At 32.2% G+C, this 16,756-nt stretch overlaps 2 protein-coding genes across 11 annotated transcripts in view; both read left to right on the top strand.

Annotated features, from left to right (window-relative positions):
* Positions 1-16,756, top strand: part of LOC119070413 (homeobox protein prospero) — a 90,086-nt gene that overhangs the window by 35,854 nt on the left and 37,476 nt on the right. The gene's annotated exons all lie outside the window — the stretch shown is intronic.
* Positions 804-4,162, top strand: LOC119070318. The gene is made up of 3 exons (XM_037174587.1): positions 804-1,374; positions 1,463-2,030; positions 4,129-4,162. The coding sequence occupies exons 1-3, from the start codon at positions 804-806 to the stop codon at positions 4,160-4,162; spliced, it is 1,173 nt and encodes a 390-aa protein (XP_037030482.1).

The raw sequence follows: 16,756 nt of genomic DNA on the forward strand, positions 1-16,756 counted from the left end.
GCATTAATGATAGTAGTACCGAAAAATAGGACAAAGAAGGACAAGAAAACCTGTAAGTTCTAGAAACGCACTCGTTTTTCGTCGAAACTAGCAATATCACGTCCTAAAACAATAGAATTTTAGGTTGCTCATTTCGGCAAATTGAATATTTCATTTTCATCTGAGCTAACAAAAAGACACGTATGTTGACGGTAACACTAAGTTTATAGAGACAGTGGCGTTACATGCACCTCAAAATTTCTATTGCTTAGCAAAATTAGTAAATTTCTGGAAAATGATTTACTTTGAAATCGCCTCAACCAACAATGAATTCGTCATTATTACATTTATCGGCAACATCTAGCATAACGTGTGATATGCATTCAAAGGGAATGTCTTGCATTCATCTGTTTAACCTACCAACAATTCGCCATATACAACCGAAAATGCTATGCAACGCACATGCAAGCAACCTCTGAATTGATGAACATAAAATGAGGCATACCAAAGAAAATGACTAAACTAATTGAAATATTCATTTATATTTAATGTTTTTCCTCTTCTTCATAGTTCGAAATTACATTTTAAAATGCCATATATCACCAGGTGTGCAAGCCATTATTAACGTTAAGGGTCACCTTATAATTTTGTGTTTTATAAACGTAGACTATAGATGCATATTGAGGCCTTAGTCGCAGGGAATAGAAGTATTATTGTTAAATAGAATAAGAGTTGGGGTGAAAGAACAACGACGCTGAAGCAGTGAAGCGCCTCTTCACAGCTGCTACGGAATGTTAACTTTTAATTAATTTATTTCATTCAACATGCATATGGAGTTTATTGAGTCTGTTGGTGACAAAGCTAACGTTACGAACTACAGAGTCGTTGCCATTCAAACGCTGCTTCTTAAAATCCACGAAATTGCCATGAAACGTAAAGTCAGTGAAAAGATCCAGCCTCAATTGAAAAGTGCACAACATGGTTTCAGAGACAAAAGATCAGTTGTCACGAATCTGCTAGGGTTGTCTATACTGGCACATGCCGCTTTTGAACGTTTAGCACAGCTTGACATATTCTACGGCGACTACAAGACGGCATTCGATAAGTTAGTAATTTTGTTGTTAATTATCAAGTTAGCTAGATTTGGAATCGGTAAGAAAACTGCACGATGGATTTGTCAATATTTGGTTGGTAGGACCAATTACGTTCAAATTGGCAATTCCAAATCAAGATGCTATGAGTCACCATCAGGAGTACCGCCTGGGAGTTCACTCGGACCGCTTATGTTTATTGTGTTCATAAATGACATTGTTGACTCAGTGGAATTCGCGAATACTCTACTGTTTGCGGATGATATTAAATTGGCGTCCATAATTTCTGACCACTACGACACACGTAAAATGCAGCGCGACATCGACAATGTAGTAAACTGGAATACAGCGAACCGTCTATTCTTCAACGAGGAAAAATGCTACATATTCAGTTTATATCGACACGAACCATCGTTTCATCCGTGCCGATTATACAATGGGCGATAAGATCATCAGCAGAGTCGAGGAAACGAGCGATTTGGGCGTATTGGTTAATAGATGGTTTCATCCGGGTAGTCACATCGAACAGATGACAATGAAGTGTCGCCAGACAATTGGCTGCATAAAACACTTTTCAAATGGCAATTTTACGAAAGAAACGCAGCGAATACTCTATGTGGCATACGTTCGGTCGAGGCTTGAGTTCGCATCGCCCATTTGGAACCCAGCAGCACAAGTATACAAAGACGATATCGAATCCGTACAGAAGCAGTTCGTAATCTACTTATTGGAAAGCCGAAGCAACGCGACAACATACAGACTTGCACCGTATGAAGATCGATGCAAACAACTGAAGCTACAAAGTTTGGAAAAACGACGTACTGTTGCAGATGCAATGCTCGCCTTCGACATTTACAAACGTAATATTATCGACGATTTGATATCACCAAGATTTGTTCGAAACGTCCAAAGTGCTTACAATTTTAGAGAGTCTACGATGCAACTATTGATCGAGCCAAGGTATTCCAATATGTACTTAACTAATCAGACTTTAGTTCGTCTAATTAGGCTCATTAATGAACATAAAACGGAAGTGACGAAGTGTAATAATAGACTGTCTTTTAAAAGTGTGATTATTGATAAATTAGGTATTAATCTGCTGTGATTGTTTGTACAGATTTGTTGTATGATAGTATTAGTTAAACTATGTTTGTATTTATGTAAATGTATCAGATTATTCAGCCAGTCTTTGGCGGTGGAAATAAATTCAATTCAATTCAATTCAATAAGAGTTGGGGTGAAAGAACAACGACGCTGAAGCAGTGAAGCGCCTCTTCACAGCTGCTACGGAATGTTAACTTTTAATTAATTTATTTCATTCAACATGCATATGGAGTTTATTGAGTCTGTGCGGTTATGAAAATGACATCTAATGTTGATCATTTGACAGAAAAAACAACGATCGAATGATGGTCTCTCAAATCCCCTTTGCGATTGTTTGCTATGAAATTCCACTTTACAATTCAACCGAAGATCCTCTGCGAAACGTAATTCCATGCGGGTGGGAACACCCTCTCACATATTTGCAATGTAAAACAAATCAACGTTCTAAATAGTCAACTATTTAAAACTATTAAAGTTGTAAATCAAGCATGAAAATGTAATGAAGTTCATATCAGTGTGAGGATAAATTGCCTAAGAGCTCTATGGCTAGTCAAGTATTACTTCTAATTTAAAGTTAGTGATTCGGTTTTCTTATGTCGGAAGAGAATTTTGGGTATATTATTGTTGTATAGTACGGAACACATTCAGATGTTAGTGTTGTTGTTTTAATGTAGACACTAGATGATGCCAATAAATTTACGTAATACGTAACAATATCAGAAATAACGATGTCCTTTTTCGGAAGAAAACATAAATTGTGACTTCGATTTAGTTCCGTTACATTGTGTTGTCTGTACATATATCCATCGATATTGGAAATGAAAACTTTCAAGAATTTTCAATTAATAGTTTCGTTTAATTAGTTTATTGTGCGGAATACATTTTATTCGCATAGTTTGGGGGGGTGACAAATCAAAGAAATTTAGAAGATTTTAGACCCACACTACATTGATTACATTTGTAAAACTGAGCTTAGGATGATTTTCTTCTCTTGATAACACTTTAAAGAATAGCAATAGAGTTCGAGTTCAAGACGGGAATTGACATACTCATTGAAATGATAAACAACACCTAACAGAGTAGTTAAAGACTTTTCTATTTTTAACCAATTACTTACAAAAAAACGTTTCTTAGAATTTGAAGTACTAGATTTAGAAATTACTTAGAATAGTGACGTACATGTTGCTCGGAGCACTACATTCGACTATTTAAAATTATTAAATAAATCTAGTACTTCGAGACCAAAGTCCATTAAATGAATTTAATTTCTAGGTTAAATAACCGAAAAACAGATTCGAATTGGAAAATGTTTCTAAGACAATTTCGTTGGTTGTACTATTGTTGAGGTTTCAACGAGAGTAAAAAAAAACATTTTTTTTCCCCTCGTTAATGACCTTGACACAATTAAATAACCTTATTTAAATAAAAAAAAAACAGAAACGAAAAAAAATCACATAAATCAATTGAAAATGAACCGCTCAAATATTATAATAAAAACATTGTAACATTAACCGCCAACCAATTATGAAATTTTCATTTATTTTTTATTTTCATGTGGAAGGGTGGTAAACTCCACTCACTTTTTTCATGATATTAAAATGATGTCAATGAAATTCAGCCTTTTACGGGAAAAAAATCCATTCCATTTTTTTAAAAACTTTTTTCCTATTTCAGTAATTCGATAATGGATTTACCACAATTTTCCACAGTTTTCCAGTTTACCACAGATCCGATTCGGAATTTAAAAAAAAATCTTTTGAAATTATAATCATCCTTTGGTGTCTTAAGAATACCAAGAGTAAAGAATTTTTTTTCCATTCCCAGAATAATTGTTATTAACTGCATAAAACTTGTATGAAATGCAAACAATCACGCGATATATTATCGTACTCATAAGCAACTTTAGCACCGGATAATGTATTGTGCAGAACAACTCAACTATTTCCGTTTGTAGGTGGGCCACATTTCCGGAATTAGCTACTTATTGATGTGTAACCACATAAGAAAAACATGTTGGTACAAACATTTTCCTATTCGGTTGCGTTTTGTTAATATTTCCTTTTTGAAAAAAAAAACTTGTTTGAGTGTTTGTAGTAATAATAAAATTTAAGTAATTAAGCATAATGATGAAAGGCTTTTTATTTTTACATTTGTTCGTATAGTCGGGAGGGGGTGTTATAATATGTTCACATGAAGCTTTATTGTGAATTCGTTCGTTTGTCGGATATAATTAGAACTTTTGTAATTTCATTTGCGAATCTTTTTCTTTATTGGTGTTAATGCTGTTTGCAGCCTTTTCCTTTTGATTATTTGATATTTTAGAATTGTTGATAACTGTTCTCAATTTTGGTAATTGGTAGTGTTTATCATAGCTAGTTCATAAGGATTATGATTCATTTCAGCCTTCTCATATCATTTGTTAAAAGTTTTTACACGCCAGAGAATGCTAAAAAAAAGTTCCTTGCATTATAATGCAACAAAAATGCATGAATATTGTGACCAGGTTTTCAGGTTTTCTCCATAAAATACAATCACACTACTTGTAGTTGATTTGTAAGCACCAAACATATCATAATGATAGACCATATATACAACAAAAGTGTAATAAAAATACATTTTTACTCTTGCACCGGCATAGCTGGTATTTTATTGAATAAAAACCAAAGTATATAAAGCATGCGTATAGCACGCGACCCTAGTTTTCTTTTGTTCAAAGAAAAGCCGCTATGAAAAAATAACGGATCGTATTATAGGGGTTTTTATTCCAATACATATGCGTACAACAAAGATTAAATAATTTTTTTTAAAGCGACTGCTGTGTAAGGAACGTATTTGAAAATTTTTCTCGGTGGGATGTTAATTCACTGTTCGATTTAAAATTAATTTCGAAAATAGACGAAGCGAAGGGAGTTGTTTTTTTTTCGGAAACGAAACGAACTACGCAAGGAGCGAATTTAGGGGGGTAGTTCTGTTGAGATCGACAAATTTTGTTAACTAGTTTTAGGTTACTAAAATCAAGTAACGATAACAACAATTTCTCTCACCAAACTCCGAAAAACACGCATTTGAAAAGAAGATTACTTTGTTAAAAATCGGACTTACAGAAAATTCATTCTTTCGGAGCTATTGACTCTAATTCGACTAATCTCACGCTAAGGGCAATCATATCACTATTACCGAGCCTGTCAAAAACCCTACTTTTCATGTTTCGGATACTTCTTTCGAGACCTGGTAAAATACTTTAAATTAATTTAATAAAAATTAAGCGTCACGTATTCGTTTCTTGTTTATCTCGGCACTGGCTCGGATCAACAAACTCCATAAGAAAACTGCACATTTCAACTTTCTACTCCTAGGTATGTAAATGACAAAAATTGTTTGAATACTGCCACCGAAATTTCGTTGAACGTAACTTAACTAAAACCATATTTCGAAATTACTAGTTCCTCCCTGATTTGTTAAACATCAATCCTTCTACGTAAAGATTATTTTTGCTATTTATTCAATTCAAACTATAAACTCCATTCATGATACTACACCTTTACGTATGTTGAGATAGGGTGATTGATCAGTATAGTATACTGGTAGAGTTTCTTATCTGTTCAAAAAAGATAATAATAAAATAAAAATAAATCTGTTCCGTACCCTCGACTAGCTATTGCTGTGAATATATATATTGCAGTTACGAACACAATTTTGAAAAATAATAATAAAAATTTTTCGCAACCCCAACTCTTATAAAATCGAAACGTTACCCATACAACGACAGTGTGTAAAACTCACAAATAAAAGTCTTATTGATAATTTCTTAAAGGGCAGATGTGCATACGCACACCATTAATTGTAAAAATGCTTACATCGAAATACTGGTTACACTCGAATGTTTCTACTTCTATATAGATACCTAGATTCTGTATGGTTTTCCGCACACGTATTTCTTTTTTTTTCTCGCCCCTTACCTTTACGTCATCGTTGCAGCTGCCTCTTACTTCATCAAATAAAATTTTTTGTGGGGTGAGAGTTGTAGACGTGCATTAAGGGTCTTTGTATGGTAAGAAAAGAGAATACACAAAAATAATTTTTGACAATAACGGCTGCTTTTCGGTACATACACAATTATTTACAACATTGTTTGTATGAAAGTGTTCCCTCAAATTATTTAGAGGGTAGATATCAAACTTTGTATTTGATAATTTTTTTTTTTTTTCATATACCATCCGAGGCACTAAAAAAATAATCAAGCGATTATAGCAGATTTGAATTTGAGCTAAATATATAAAAAAAAAAATTGACAGATGACGAACTAAGTTTTTGGTTAAATGTTACAGTAGGGAAACCAATTCAATCCATATTTGTATAACCTTCTTCAACGCAAATGTTTTCGTACCATTTTATGTCTTTTACAACAACCCTGTATAAATGCAAGCAACATTTTTACGTATAAATCTTATCAGACAAGGTCGTTCTTGCCACACTTCTCAAATATTTTTTTTTTTAATAAATACTTTACACACACTGAAGAAATGAATATAATAACTGTGTCGTCATAGATCTTTATATCGTATACGTGTAAGCAAATAAACTTTAAATCCACCAAGACACCTTTCGTCTGTAGTTGTTTGTAAGAAAAATGCAATGCCTTTGGGAAGGAAGAAATTTGTTTTTGTGGAAGGGGGTTTGTTTATGTCTTTTTCTTAAAAAAGGAGAATCGACTACGTCATTGATTTCTTATTCGTTTCTTATTAGTTTTATATCGTCATCATAACGAAAAAGGTTTCACCTTGGCCCTGGTCGGTTTAGTCAGTACAAAGAAACGTTTGATTGAGAATTGGAAAAGGAATTTTTGAAACAGTAATATCTTGTGTATGTTTTAGAATAGTAGAACGTATACGCCATGAGTCATATTAGATCCTGCCGTTTGTTCAGAAGAAGATATAGGTCGGTTCGTCTCTATTGTGTGTCGATTTGTTAATAAGATTTCTCGAATTCTTATTGAATTTTTGCGATCAAGATCAAGTAACTTTTTCATAGTAAGTGTAAACAAACTAATTTTCTCCGAAGATAGATAAATAAGAAAAAGAAGTGGAAATTCGACTTCGATAATTTTATGGAATTTCTCCTGAAAACCTGAAAACAGATTCAGACGCTTAACTATCTTTTCATCCATCAGTGGCGGTTGAACAAATTGCATGAAATTTTTGATAGTATATGAATAGCCAGTGACGTCTTTCTTTCAAGAAAACAAAAAAAAAAACAAAATTGAAAGAGCACTTTTCTCACCTTAGGATTCGGTCACACATACAAATTTGAATTTAAATATTTATCTACAAATTACAAACTGCAAATAGAATGCCATGCATCGTCTCAGCGTGATAGTTATGACAATATTTTATGGTCATTAGTTCGAGACTGCAGCTTTACTGTCTCTCTCATAAAGAACCCATAAATGTTCGCACATTATGCACAGACCATTACAATATCACAGTGGTCAGTTTCTCATTCAATTCTCAAACGTATTGTGAATAGAACGTTTAATTCAATCGTCACCTTACTGGCAAAGAAGAATTTCATTCATGAAATGAGCAGATCCATTTTCCTTTCATTCTTTACATATTACACCAACTGAACAATTGACAGCGAACAAGAATACATAAAAAAAAACTCTGGAAAAAAAGGTGATTGATAAATCATAGACCTGGTGCGTCGACTGATTTAAAATTATAATTTTCAAGAGTCAAACAAACATTCCGCCTATAAGGTTTGTTGTGTATCTATTATGCTCAATGGAAATTATAATAGTTTTCCGGACAGCGGAAGTGCACATACAAAAGGACGTGTATTTATCATACATCGCATAATTCAATTGTATAATATTTACATGGGTGCTTTGATACAAAAGACATTTTGAAGACGTATGCATAAGTATCACGTGCCTTCCTTGTTTGTTTGTGTTCTCGTTTTTTTTTTTGTATCCAATTTTCATAGATGCCTGTATGTATTGTATGTATTCCAGCGGTATTTAGCGATAGCTATGATGAAGCTGCGAAAAACTGTGAAATTAGATTGCAATCTTGTTGGCGATAATTAGTTGAATAAATGAGGCAGGATGCATGTTGCTCTTGGCAATGTACGAAGAAAGGATTGCATCGTACGTAACGAATGGTTACCGTATAGTATGAGAAATTATACTTGAAGTTATTGGTATAACGCTAATTAACCTCTGACTTCATTTCTTTTCGCTTTAACAAAAGCCTAGAAATTAAAAAAGAAAAATTCTTCTTTAGAAAAAAGCAAACGTAAAAATTAGCTCCCGACTAAAATGGAAGAGGAGAGAAAAAAAAACTTTCTTTCGTCGACGGTTTTATCAAGAAAAATGTTATTCAATTCATGCTCTATTCTAATTTAAATATGAAATTGCATTTTCTCTCGACAAGTATGTCTTCTTTTCACGTCTTTGCATTTGGATATGAATGGTTTCTTTTTCCTCGACAAAACGTTCACTATTTATTTTACGACATATTCATTTTCTTATATTCATTATCATTGCAGGCAATCTTATGCAAAAAGTAATTAAAGAGATTTTTTTCCTTTCAAATGTATCTTTTTGATGTTAATGAAAGTCTCATTTCTCTTACTTATGTCCAGTTTGTCAACCGAAGTAGGATTTCCATTCACATACTCGACACACGCAAATAGAAAAATTGAAACAAATAGTCAAGATTTTTCTGCCTTTCACATAGAAGGTTGTGCTGTCCGCAAATTACCCATTTTCATCTCAAGTAGTCACAACGGTATATATATTCATATTCACTGGAGAAAAACAGTCATACAAAAAAAGAAAATAAAAAAACTTTAGAAAATGCCTGCATTTTGTTTGTTTTATAAATTTATTGTTTGCCGTGTTTGGTTTGGTTTCTTTTTTTTTTATTCATTCATTCACCAAATAAATTCTCTCTACAGTGTAGCGAAATTCGACCCGTATATAAGTATAAGTGTTTTGCATATCGCACTCTTTTTCTTTTATGGTGACGATGAATTGGAAAACCATGAGCTACTTACATAGATTATTTGTATGGAAAAAAAATATGCTGCACATAATTACCGCCTATGATATTTTGAATAGTACCAGTAATGATTTTAAAGAAGGTTACCTACTGAGAAATCCGGGTACTTAATAAACTGGTCATGCATGCCAATTAGATATGTCTCAATTTCAGTTCAGACAAGCGAAACTTTTTTTTAGATGATTATAAGTAAGTGTGTCATTGTTTACTTATTCAAACGAAATGAATTTATAAAAAAAAAATTATTCGAATATGGCTGTGCTAGATATACCCGTATTCCAATGTTAATTCGATCAGATTATGTTCTGGGATAAAAGAGTTTTGAAGACGTTAAACTTTTGTCAAGAATGTACAGAACAATACCACTTACAGTCGAAAAAAAAAAACTAAATTAGAACTGAATGGACTTCATTGAAGACTTTATCGTGATTTTTATCCCGTAACTTACATAAACTCATATATAATTGTAACGTAATTACCTTCCTGAGAATAGTAATGTGTACAATCAAAGTGTGTTAGATTGGTGTAAATATACACGACACTATGACACCATAAACTCCAACAATAAGTTTACTAGTCACTTACGTTTGAAGGTCTGTTGAAAAATTGTATCTACTTCTAATCTGTTACTGAATCCTATATACTGATACTGATGATAAATATGTTATACAAAGCAAAGGTAGACCGGTCACCCTGAGTGTTTTTTTTATATACATCAATTAGTAGAAATGATCCGGATCTGGATTTGCTGTATTAGTTTACGACAGAGTAAACCTTTTTTTGTGAATTGATTTAATTAGACATCCGATAAAATCATTTGACTTTATAAAGCAGCCAGTAACATTGGTATATGCCTTCCTTTGACAATCTGATTACGTGTGAGTAGCCACGTCGTCAGTAATTTTCAAATTTCTAATATTTCATTGAATATCTGCTCATTTACACGAATACGAAAAACATTTTCCTGAATTACTGTGCACAACAAAAGTTTTTTTTTGTTCAACCTAATACTGACATGAAACATAATGGCTTTAACTTCATCATATGTATAAGCTTTTCTATACGATGTATATTGATTGAGTCAAAAAAAAAGTTTCTACCATACTACTACACATATACTATATTTGCAATAACGTTTATACGTAATAACTCATCGTATGCAAATGATGCAGCATGTCTTGTGTACCATACACAGTACATAATATTAGTTAATCAATAGCCTTTCATCGTTAACTTTTTCGTATGAGTTTTTTTTTAACAAAACTTCACAACGGACTTTGGTTTTTTGTTCAGTTCATTCAGTACTTTCATTATGATGATATAATGGTGCAGTTTATGTATTTTATAATTTAAATAAAACAGTATGTCCGTCTTAGTCCTTACATGCTTTTATTTTACAACATGTGGGGATAGTAGAATGTGGTATGTATATGATATAATGTGCATCACTTTCCAAAAGGATGCAGACAGTAGGCATAGTTTACCTTGTCAATGATAGGATAGCCAAAAGAATTTTTTTGTGACTTTGTGTCGTTCAACGTTTCACAGGTTAGAGGAAATGAAGTAATCCGGGAGCCTAGGTCATTTATGTATAATACTGTGGAATCGGTAACAATTTGACTAGAAATATGGTATTGTGAAGAGTCTTTTAGGAATTTGTTAGAAAGTAATCGAACACAGGCACGTACTAGCAGACATGTAGATGATTTTTGTTACAAATGATGTAAGAAACATTCCATACCTAGTCGGGTTGAAAATTGCAAACCTTTTATCGCATCATAGAGCATTTCGTTTGCGACCATTAACGTATTAAAAAAACGAGAGTTGTCAATACTATGAGCTACATTCCGGTACAGACAAAGCAATATCTAGTATGGTTTACGGTAAATATTTGAGAGAATATTTCTCTATTATTTGTACTTATCTTCAAAGAACTTTTATTCGCAATGCCATTCGTCCGAACTCATCCGATTTTTTTTAGTTTTATATGTCAAGTGGCCATGTCCTTTGTCCATTGACTCCATTCGGTTTATTAAAATCCGAACTCGGACAAAAAAAAAACAAAAAGTACAGGAAGAGAAAAGTGAAATTCAACATCTGATTTGGAAGTTGTTGTGGTTTTGGTTTTTTATTTTAGCATTTTACTCTTGTTGCGAAAAATTCAGAAAATGTAAATCTAGATTTTCATTTGTTAAATAAATTTCTTGTGGAACAACAACAATTCCCAAATCAAAAAACATGGCGAATATCACTTTTCTCTCTCTGTATGTCATTCGATTAATAAACTTTTTTTGTTGAACCGGTCTACTGAGAGATTTTTCACTTGTGGGTTCTAATTATAAACGAAATTATTTGAAAATTCTGTATTTTTAAAAAGACAAAGAAATATTCGATAGAAAGCAGTTTCCCTTCGGAGGCAATGCATTGTTTTACTACAATAATTTCAGTGTAAGCTACAAAAAATGTAAGAAATGAATGACAACTTTCTTACGTTCTCATTTCAACAACATCGTCTATCAATGGATCAATGTTAAGTAGTTCCAATATTTTCTTTCTTTTCTTTTTTCTCTTTTTTTTATATTTTACGAGTATAAAATTCGGTCAAGTAAGGTTGCTATTGTATTTTGCCAAAGAAAGGATTAGAAGAATCGTCGGGAACTTCTATATTATTATTATTTTGACAATTCAAAGAGCAGATGTAAATTTTCTGAATGTCTAGTATCTTCTAACCCATAAAATGTATCACCATGAAAATGAATGTTGCGATTTTGTACATGTGAAAAGGGTCAAAAAGAAAGAAATAGAAGAATTATGAATAATTGTAAACAAGATGCACCTTGAGAAAAGACTTTTTTCTTTTGTATTGATCGTAATTTTATCGAAAAAAATAAAAATAAAATTGTTAGTGATTATGTTCGATTTATGGTTACAATGGCATTTTTGCGAGACCGAAAATACCGTGTGAATGATATTTTTAAGCAAATCAATCAGTCTCAATGGGACATCTGCATTACTTTATATGAAATTATTGATCTCTTTCAGACGAGAATATATTTATTCATCACGGGTAAGATATATAAAAACCAAAACTCAAACGTTTTCTTCGGTAGTTTTCTTATACCAGTTTTTGACGAGAAAGAAAAAAACAACAACAAGATAAACATCTGTTGTTGGATATATCTCATTTCGATTAACTTTTTAATTCATTTGGATTATTTATTTTCTTCAACGAACTGACCGCATGATAAGTATGGATAGATATCGGGGGCGAAAATCGTATCAGATTTCACTATCATTCAGGTATAAATCTATGATTAATGTCCAAGAAGTAAATAGTTCTTTTTTTTTGCGAAATACAAAACGGAAGAGATTTATGGTTTATGGTAAAGACCTTAGTTACACGAAAGACCATATGAAGAAATAATAATCTTCTGAAAATTAACTGAATATATCGACGTAATACAATGTCGTAATTTTTACCCATTCCTACCAGAGTCTATAAAATTTATTAACCGAATTTACTGAATTTACTGAAATTTACCAAAATTTACTGAATTTTACCGAATATTTACTGGCATTTTAAGTACAGCCAAGGAGAGTCAAAAAAGTGTATTTTTATGATTTTCGTGTTTATCGATTTCAGCTGTTTTAACAATACAAATTACAATGGCAAAACAGCTGAAATCGATGAAACACATATAGAATAAAAATGCACTTTTTTGATTGTCCCAGGCTGTAACCTAAATTCGGTAAGTTTCGATAAATTTTGTAAAATGACAGGAGATAAAGAAGTGAAAGTAAGTACGAACAGTGCGTGCAGCTGTATTAAATCCTTCATCTTTCATATATCCTTTTCGTACCGAATATTTCATTTAAACTTGCCCATACACATCGGCATTCAGCCCATTAATCAATCAAATCAAATGATCTTTCTAAACCAAAATTAACAAAAAAAAATACATTTTGCATATTTTTTAACTAAGTAAAATGTGTATTGTGCAATTGAATCAGCCAACTTTATATTCATATTTCTCCTACACATCAGATATTTAATAAAGGATATACAAGCTCATAAAATGTAAAATTAAACTCAAAGTAAAATCAATACAGCAGGTTTAAATGAATATATAACATTTAAAAATTCGCTTGCAGTTTCCATGGAAAATAATTGTTGAAATGGACTAACTGGTAATGGATTTATCGTAACATGATATCGGCCTAATGGACAGGGTCCGATCATAAAATTACATTGGAAAAACGATATTCAATTAAAACCAGTCACAGTATGCCGTTAATTATCATTTTTGATGCTGCCCAGCGAGGAATAGTTGACCGAAACTAATACCAAAAATTAAAACTCGCATGAACGATAAGAGTGGGTCCGCATCATTTTTTTTAATGCATATAATTGCGCTATGGTCATTACACCGAAGCTATAGCACGTGGAGGCTGTAGTCTCCGATCAGATTAAAATTTAATTCATGAGCATGTCTGCTGCGCGTTCACCGTATTTTAAACATCCAGTTTCTCATCTATTTCATTTTAAACAAATTTGAAAAAATCCATGCAAATCTACGATGTGATTTCTACTTCTTGCAACCCTTTCCGTTTGCTTACACAAAACCTTATACGATACGAATTTTTTTTTCTATACACACAATAAGGGGTTTGAGGCATTAAGCTCGTTTATGAGAAAATATATATAGGGAAGGAAACCAGCCAAGATGCATTGCTAGGCGAGTAATTAAAACTCACAAGTTCATTTTGCACGGTTTATTCATTGCAATCTTACATACAGTGAATAATTTTTATATATTTTCTGTCTGTGTATGTTAATATGTTTGTTTGGTGGGCATGTTGAATATGGTTTAGTGATATATATGTACGTATACATGTATTTAAGTACACAATTGACGTAAGTAGAAAAAAAAATGAATAAATATGCAACTTTAGAAATCGTGAATTCCTTTAAGCTAACGGCAAGTCTGATATAGCGATATATTGTGTGCTCTTAAAATTTTTTTTTGTCGTCATTAAAGATTTTTGTCTGAAATTTTTTCTTTTTAATGAGTTGTAGGATGATGCATTGGATAAATTGGTTATGTATGTATTTCTATATGTATATAATTGCAGAACGTTTTCACACTTCTCATTCGCAAAGCAAAGCCCACATTTTCATACTCTTTCAAGTTTTAATTTTTTGAAGTTTTTCTTACATTATAAATTTAAGTAGAAGCAAGAAACAAACATTTTGCAAAAGTATGTTGAATGCATACAAAAAAGAAACCGTGCCTACAAAATAAGCGCGTTTTATGCTTTCAAAAAAAAATTAAAACAAAAATATTTTGAGCTTTCCTACTTGAACTGTTTTTCTGTTGGATAAATAAAATCAGAATTTGCATGATGGACTGACTGTTACGTTGGAACGATCTGAAACGCTAATTTCGAAAATATTTTTACATAATTCGGTTCAATATTAATTCATTTTCACAGCTGTCAATGGCCCATTTCCAATCACATTTCGGTCGATTTCATCAATCTCACATAGTCTGTTCTCAAATTTAGTTTTTTAAAAAAAGAAAAATTTCCAAACGAAAAAAAAAATCTTTTCATCGTTAACTGCAACCCAAACAGAATATAATATAAAATTGATGAAAGTACCACCGCGCCGTGTCTCATGCATAAACATCGAAATCATTACCACACAGTGTACAAGACAATGTATAAAAAGTACGACATAATACACGACTTTCACTATTGTTTCACTAAGATTATTCACAAAAAAAATAAGAATGCATTTTGCATCCCATAAAAAGTAATTTATATACCCACATATATTCGCAACGTTTATAAAGTGGAAATGCGTGACTAACTTAAGAAGGGATGCAATCAAAATCCGGTTTGCTTGCTTATCCCACACATATTACATAGATATTTCGTATATCAAGAATGTCTGTACAAATGCATGCATATTACATCGTATTAATATCTCCCCATTTCCTTTTGCTATGAACTCGGCTCTAACATATACCTTACTTGCATATACTTCAAGACTCTTTGGGACAATGAATAAAAAACCCAACACCCCTTTTTTTAATATAAAGGTTTTTGTCTTAAAAATAGCTGAATATATGTACCAGTATTATTATCATATCGCGTATGGCTAGCATACGACGACGAAATGATGTTTGTAGAGACGTTTGGATTTTATTTTAGCGTTTATACATAGACATTAAGCAAATATTAAATAAGAAAGAGTTAAAAAATCAATAACTTGGGTTTTAAAAAAAATAGGAAGAATTTTCAAGAGCGGTTTTCATTTTGGAAAATATTCATCAAGTTGGTTTTTTTTTGAAATACGGATCGCATTATAACGAACCGAAATGTAATTTGTTTTGGACGATGCTTTTTAGATCAGTCGATTTTGTCATGTGGAAAAATTATATACGGAATGAGTGTAGCTGGATTTTTTTTTCTTTCTTCCTTTTTGTGTGAAGAATCAGAAATTTTGAGAAGACATTCAAATGCAAGCAAGTACAATATTTTGAGTATCTAAAGCTTTTTTGTTGGGATAAGACTTCAAATCATCCAATTATACGGACTATTTTTGGAAAAACATTTTCCCAATGTTTCCGATTAAAAGGACCAACAAGATAATGCGGGAAAAAAAAGGAAAAGCTTTTCCCAAAAATAGTACCTGGATAAAAAGAGTTGATTTAAATACCACCTCTCAGTTATAATAGTTTCAAATCGATAATTGTTAAAATTCATTACAGCCTACAGTACCACCTACCCCCATTTCGTAGAAAATGTGTCTGATAATAGAAAACGAACAAACCATCTACCAATGGTTCTGACAGTCGGAATCAAATTATACAATTTAGGCAATTAGTTAGCATGGATCCGAAAAGAATATGAAAATATTTTAATGACAATTATTTTCGAAAACACATTTCACTAAAACACATTTTACGCATAAAACATGTGATACAAAATCACCTAGCTTATTAACCATCATAACCATCACAACGATTGAAAAATATCCTACAATCAACACGCTCATATAACAGTGAGGTTTTTAGATTAAAAGCAATAACCCTCTACACGGTATTGTTATTTTCAATTTTCTGGATCAGTTTCAAGTATATTTTTGCATTTTGTGATCAATGAGTTGGCCGTAATACCATTGCATAATCACGAAAAATGCATCAATGTTTTTTCCTTCATCAACGTGAGGTAGAGCTAAACTTTTTCTTTCATTTTTGAATTGTATTCTACCCCTCAACCCTCAACTCAATGGGATAAATGATGAAAATGATGTATTGTGTCATTCTTGTCCTCGACTTCGGCTCGGATCAACATATTTATCAAAAGAGTCAGCATTTTCCTTCATTTGTCCCATTGAATTAAAAAAAATTCAAATTAATCGAGCCCAGGACTAGAGGAACGTATCCACAGCTATGCAAATGAAAGATTCGTTGACAGTCATTCATGTCCATTTCTAAAAAAAAAAATCCG

The sequence above is a fragment of the Bradysia coprophila genome (genome assembly GCF_014529535.1).
Source record: "Bradysia coprophila strain Holo2 chromosome X unlocalized genomic scaffold, BU_Bcop_v1 contig_79, whole genome shotgun sequence".
In the NCBI taxonomy this organism is placed as follows: Eukaryota; Metazoa; Arthropoda; class Insecta; order Diptera; family Sciaridae; genus Bradysia; species Bradysia coprophila.